Here is a 5,166-nt window from a genome sequence, read left to right on the forward strand (position 1 = left end):
TTGTTTTTTTCTCTATTGTTTAAATTAATTAAAAATTTTAAAATACGATAAATACAAAAATAAATAACAATAAAATTGACGGATTTTAACGGTAGGACCATCTTGATACCAAAAAAAAAAAAAAGTGGAAGGACAGTTTAAATGAAAATTTTAGTTGGTAGACCAAAATGATACTGGAGCAATAGTTGAGAGACCATTTCAGTCATTAACCCGTTTTAAAATAATATTTTATTTTTTTGCCCCTCAGTTTAACGGAATATTTGACAGACTTTAACGGTAGGACCATCTTGATACAAAAAAAAGAGTTGAAGGACGGTTCAAATGAAAAATTTAGTTCGTGGACCAAAATGATACTGGAGCAATAATTGGGGGACCATTTAGGTCATTAATCCTTATACTTTCATCCATATGAGACTTGGTTTCTGATTTTCTCCATGCATAAAATTTGCACTCAGAACAAGATGGAACACTCACAAACTCATTCTAGCCAGATTTTGTTTAGATTTTTCCTTTTTTTATGGTGGACCACATGTCTGCAATCTGCAACACTATCCACTTTTGGAAATGAATCTGATCGCCTGGCATTGCTAGACTTCAAGAAAAGAATAACTCAAGATCCTCTCCATATCATGAGCTCATGGAACGATTCCATTGATCTCTGCAGTTGGGTAGGCGTTACGTGCAACCCTGCCACGAAAAGGGTCATGGTTTTGAACCTGGAAGCTAAAAAATTGGTAGGCTCCTTATCTCCTTCTTTGGGAAATCTTACTTATCTTACTGGAATCAACCTGATGAACAACAGCTTTCATGGTGAAATTCCTCAACAAATCGGTCGACTACTGAGCATGCAACATCTCAACCTGTCTTTCAATTCCTTTGGTGGGAAAATACCATCTAATATATCTCACTGTGTGCAACTAAGCATACTCGATCTTCGTTCCAATAAGCTTTTTGGGTCAATTCCTAACCAACTCAGTTCATTGTTGAATTTAGTTGGTCTAGGTCTTGCTATTAACAATCTCACCGGAACTATCCCACATTGGATTGGAAACTTTTCATCTTTGGAAATTTTTGTGCTTGCTATCAACAATTTTCAAGGAAGCATACCCCATGAACTAACAAACTTAAGAAGATTTGTACTATGGGATAATAATCTGTCTGGTATGATCCCTACTTCAATCTATAATATTTCATCCATATACTACTTCACTGTTACTAAAAACCAGCTGCAGGGAGAGCTACCGCCTAATGTGGGAATTACTCTTCCTAATCTTGAAGTATTTGCCGGTGGGGTCAACAAGTTCACTGGAACTGTTCCTCTGTCATTGTCCAATGCTTCGAGACTTCAAGTGCTTGATTTTGCTGAAAATGGTCTCACTGGGCCAATCCCCGCTGAAAATCTTGCAACTTTGCAGAACTTAGTTAGGCTCAACTTTGATCAAAATAGACTAGGAAGTGGGAAAACTGGTGACCTGAATTTTCTCAGTTTCCTAGCTAATTGTACTAGTCTTGAGGTGTTGGGTCTTTACGGTAATCATTTTGGAGGAGAATTGCCGGGATCAATTGCCAACCTTTCTACACAACTAAAAATTCTTACTCTGGGGGCCAATTTGATACATGGAAGCATCCCTAACGGTGTTGGAAATCTTATAAACTTGACCCTTCTTGGCCTAGAAGGTAACTATTTGGGTGGTAGTGTCCCTGATGAAATCGGGAAACTTCAGAAGTTACAGGGTGTTGAGTTGTTTGCTAACCAATTTTCTGGGCCAATTCCGTCCTCCCTAGGTAACTTGACTTCATTGACAAGGCTCCTCATGCAAGAGAATAAGTTTGGGGAAAGTATACCACCAAGTTTCGGGAACTGCAAAAGTCTACAGGTACTTAACCTTTCAAGTAACAGTCTAAATGGCACCATTCCGAAAGAGGTTATTGGGCTTTCATCCCTTTCAATTTCTTTATCCATATCTAACAATTTTTTGACTGGTTCACTACCATCTGAAGTGGGTGATCTCAAGGACGGATCCACCATGGGGTCAATGGGGTCAGACGACCCCATGACAGATCTGGAGTTTAGTGGTAGGGACTGGCTTTTGCCCTTGGCAGCTATGGAAGTGACCCCAAGGAGAAGAAGAAGAAGCTTCGGTGGTGGCAGCTGGAGCAAGCAGAAAGAGAGAGAAGGAAGAGAGATGGAGCAGACGGAGGAGAGAGAAGAAAGAAAAGAAGAAGAGAGGAAGAAGGAAAAAGAATAAAAACAGAGAGGGGAAAAAGGAAGAAGGAAAAAGAATAAAGAAAGAGGGAGACGGGAGGAGGGAGAGAGAGAAAGAGGAAAAAAGAATAAAAAAGAGAGGGAGTGATTAAAAAGAGAGAGAGGGGAAAATATAATAAAAAAGAGAGAAGGGAAATATAATCTTTTTCTTTTTTTTTTCTTTTCTTTGTTTTCTTTCAAATCCTTCTAAATATTTCAACAATATTATCAATAATTCCAACATTTTTTCTATTTCAAATGTCGTATAATAACAAAAAGTTCTAAATATGATGAAGAAAATATACTGAAAAAAGATTGCTTATATAAAATAAAAATATAGTAAGGGCTTATAATTTATCCAAAAAAAAAAATCCGTTCATGTGGGTTACCTCTAGTTTTCAGTTAATACAATCTATTGTTCAAGCCTAAAAATCTACAAAAACCAACCAAAATCCACAAAAACTCACCAAATTTTCTTAATACATTTGTACTTAAGGTAAATTTAGCCCGCCCGATTTGCAATTCCTGGGTCCGTCCCTGTCCACCACCAATATCTCATCCCTTGACATCGCCGCCAAGGGTGCTAGCTGCCGTTCACCAACAGCCGTCTCCATTGCCGCCACTATTTTTGTGACCCCACGAGTGGCAATTCCTGCATCCGCCACTGGGTGATCTGAAAAATATTGGGGAGTTAGATATTTCAGAAAACAAGTTATCAGGTGAAATCCCAGGAACCCTCGGCAGGTGTATTAGTTTGGAGCGTCTTCATTTGCAAGGTAATAAACTTGAAGGATCAATTCCCCAAACACTAAAAAGTTTAAGAGGCTTGGAAGAAATAGACATTTCGCGTAATAACTTATCAGGGAAAATTCCAGAGTTTCTAGGAAATCTTGGATCTCTTAAGCATCTCAATCTTTCTCATAACAATTTTGAGGGTGAATTGCCTAGAGAAGGGATCTTTTCAAATGCAAGTGGTGTCTCAATCCTTGGAAATAATAGGCTATGTGGTGGAATTCCAGAATTCCTTCTCCCTGCATGCTCTAGCAAAAAGCGCCATTCACCTCGAGGATTTCTTGCCCCAAAAGTATTCATCCCTATAACTTGTGCACTAGCATTTTTAATTGCTCTGTCATGCTCCTTTGCTGCTTGTTCATATGTGAAAAAGTCAAGAGATAGACCAGTCACTTCGCATTCTTATACGGATTGGAAATCAGGTGTTTCATACTCTGAACTCGTTCAAGCAACTGATGGGTTCTCTGTGGACAAACTGATTGGCTCGGGAAGTTTCGGTTCTGTTTACAAAGGAGTACTCCCTAATGATGGAACGGTAGTTGCTGTTAAGGTATTAAACCTTCAACAAGAAGGAGCTTCCAAGAGTTTCATTGGTGAATGCAAAGCTTTAAGAAGTATAAGGCATCGTAATCTTCTCAAGATCGTAACTGTCTGCTCCAGTATTGATAATCAGGGCAATGCCTTCAAAAGTCTAGTTTTGGAGTTCATGGAAAATGGAAGTCTAGACCAGTGGCTTCATCCAGGAGATGATGAGCAATCTCAGCCTAGGAGATTAAGCCTTAACGAAAGACTCAATATCGCAATCGATGTTGCTTCTGCACTAGATTATCTGCACCACCACTGTGAAATGGCCATGGTTCATTGTGATCTAAAGCCAAGCAATGTTCTTCTTGACGAAGATATGGTAGCCCATGTTGGTGACTTTGGTTTAGCAAGGTTCCTCTTACAAGCATCAAATGATCCCACCAAAATTCAAACCATGTCAGTTGGGCTAAAGGGATCCATAGGCTACATTCCTCCAGGTATAAATTTTAAAATCCTCACTTCCTAATAACATTTTGATAAAAAAGATTGCTGACTCTTTTTTTACTGGACAAGAAGTATCAGAAAATTTTGAAATAATATAAGATAAATTCTAAAGGTCCATCAACTACAACATCCTAATGTATGCATTGACATGCAGAGTATGGCATGGGAAGCCAAGTTTCCATAATGGGAGATATTTACAGCTATGGGATACTGTTGCTAGAAATGTTCACAGGAAAAAGACCAACCGATGACATGTTCAAAGACGGTTTAAGCATTCACCAATTCACAGCCATGGCTTTGCCTGACCATGCCATGGACATAGTTGAGCCTTCATTGCTGCTTGAAACAGATGACGAGGAGGATGAAGAACACGACGAAGAATACAAAAATGACATACAAGAAAGACCCATAAGGAAATATAAGGATCCCGGTACAGACAAAGTAAAAAGATTGGAGGAATGCGTGGCTTCAGTGATGCAAATAGGGATCTCATGCTCTGCCATATCACCGACAGAGCGGATGCTTATGAATGTTGTCGTCAACAAAATGAATGCAGTCAGGGGCTCATATCTCAATTATTTAACAAGAAGAAGATGATGATGATGATTGCAATGTAATAGAAAATATTTTTATGTAATATTTTATCTCTGCTTAGCACATGATCTACTGCAATGTAAGCCTATCTATGTCCAGATATGTGAACTTGTCATTTGAAAAGAGAAAAGTTAGTGTACACAAACTATAACGTGGTAGACTTGACCGTGTTAAGAGGTGGAAGGTAACCAATTTGGTGTTGGTATCCCTCATGGAATTGGGAAGCTTCATAAGTTAGGGATACTGTATTTGAATCAGTGTTTTCAAAGGCATGCCTAAGCGCGTGTCGGAGAGAGGCGGAAGAAAATCGCCTGAAGCGTTAATCTATTTAGCAGGTTGCACGTTTAGCTCCGCGAGACGTGGAGAGGCGTGGCGAGCGTGGCAACGTGTGGCAAGGCGGACGAAGGGCCGTTGTTCTGCAAGCGGCTACGAGAGGAAGAAGATGAGCTCGCGTGGTTTTTTTAGGGGTCCTTGGGAATGAAACGACTTCGTTTCGTATAGTTATT

The 5,166-nt window shown here is 39.4% G+C and overlaps 1 protein-coding gene across 1 annotated transcript; it reads left to right on the forward strand.

The window, feature by feature from the left end:
- Nucleotides 462–4,663, forward strand: LOC18771109 (putative receptor-like protein kinase At3g47110). Its single transcript, XM_020568938.1, has 4 exons — nt 462–936; nt 1,003–2,000; nt 2,889–4,059; nt 4,221–4,663. Exons 1-4 carry the CDS (start codon nt 462–464, stop codon nt 4,661–4,663), a joined length of 3,087 nt encoding a protein of 1,028 aa, XP_020424527.1.

The sequence above is a fragment of the Prunus persica genome, chromosome G7, assembly GCF_000346465.2.
Source record: "Prunus persica cultivar Lovell chromosome G7, Prunus_persica_NCBIv2, whole genome shotgun sequence".
NCBI lineage: Eukaryota > Viridiplantae > Streptophyta > Magnoliopsida > Rosales > Rosaceae > Prunus > Prunus persica.

Coding starts and splice junctions, on each gene's coding strand:
- LOC18771109 (XM_020568938.1), top strand. CDS start 462: ATGGAACACTCACAAACTCATTCTAGCCAGATTTTGTTTAGATTTTTC. Junction 2,001..2,888: donor CTGGTTCACTACCATCTGAA/GTGGGTGATCTC, acceptor TGACCCCACGAG/TGGCAATTCCTGCATCCGCC. Junction 4,060..4,220: donor CATAGGCTACATTCCTCCAG/GTATAAATTTTA, acceptor ATTGACATGCAG/AGTATGGCATGGGAAGCCAA.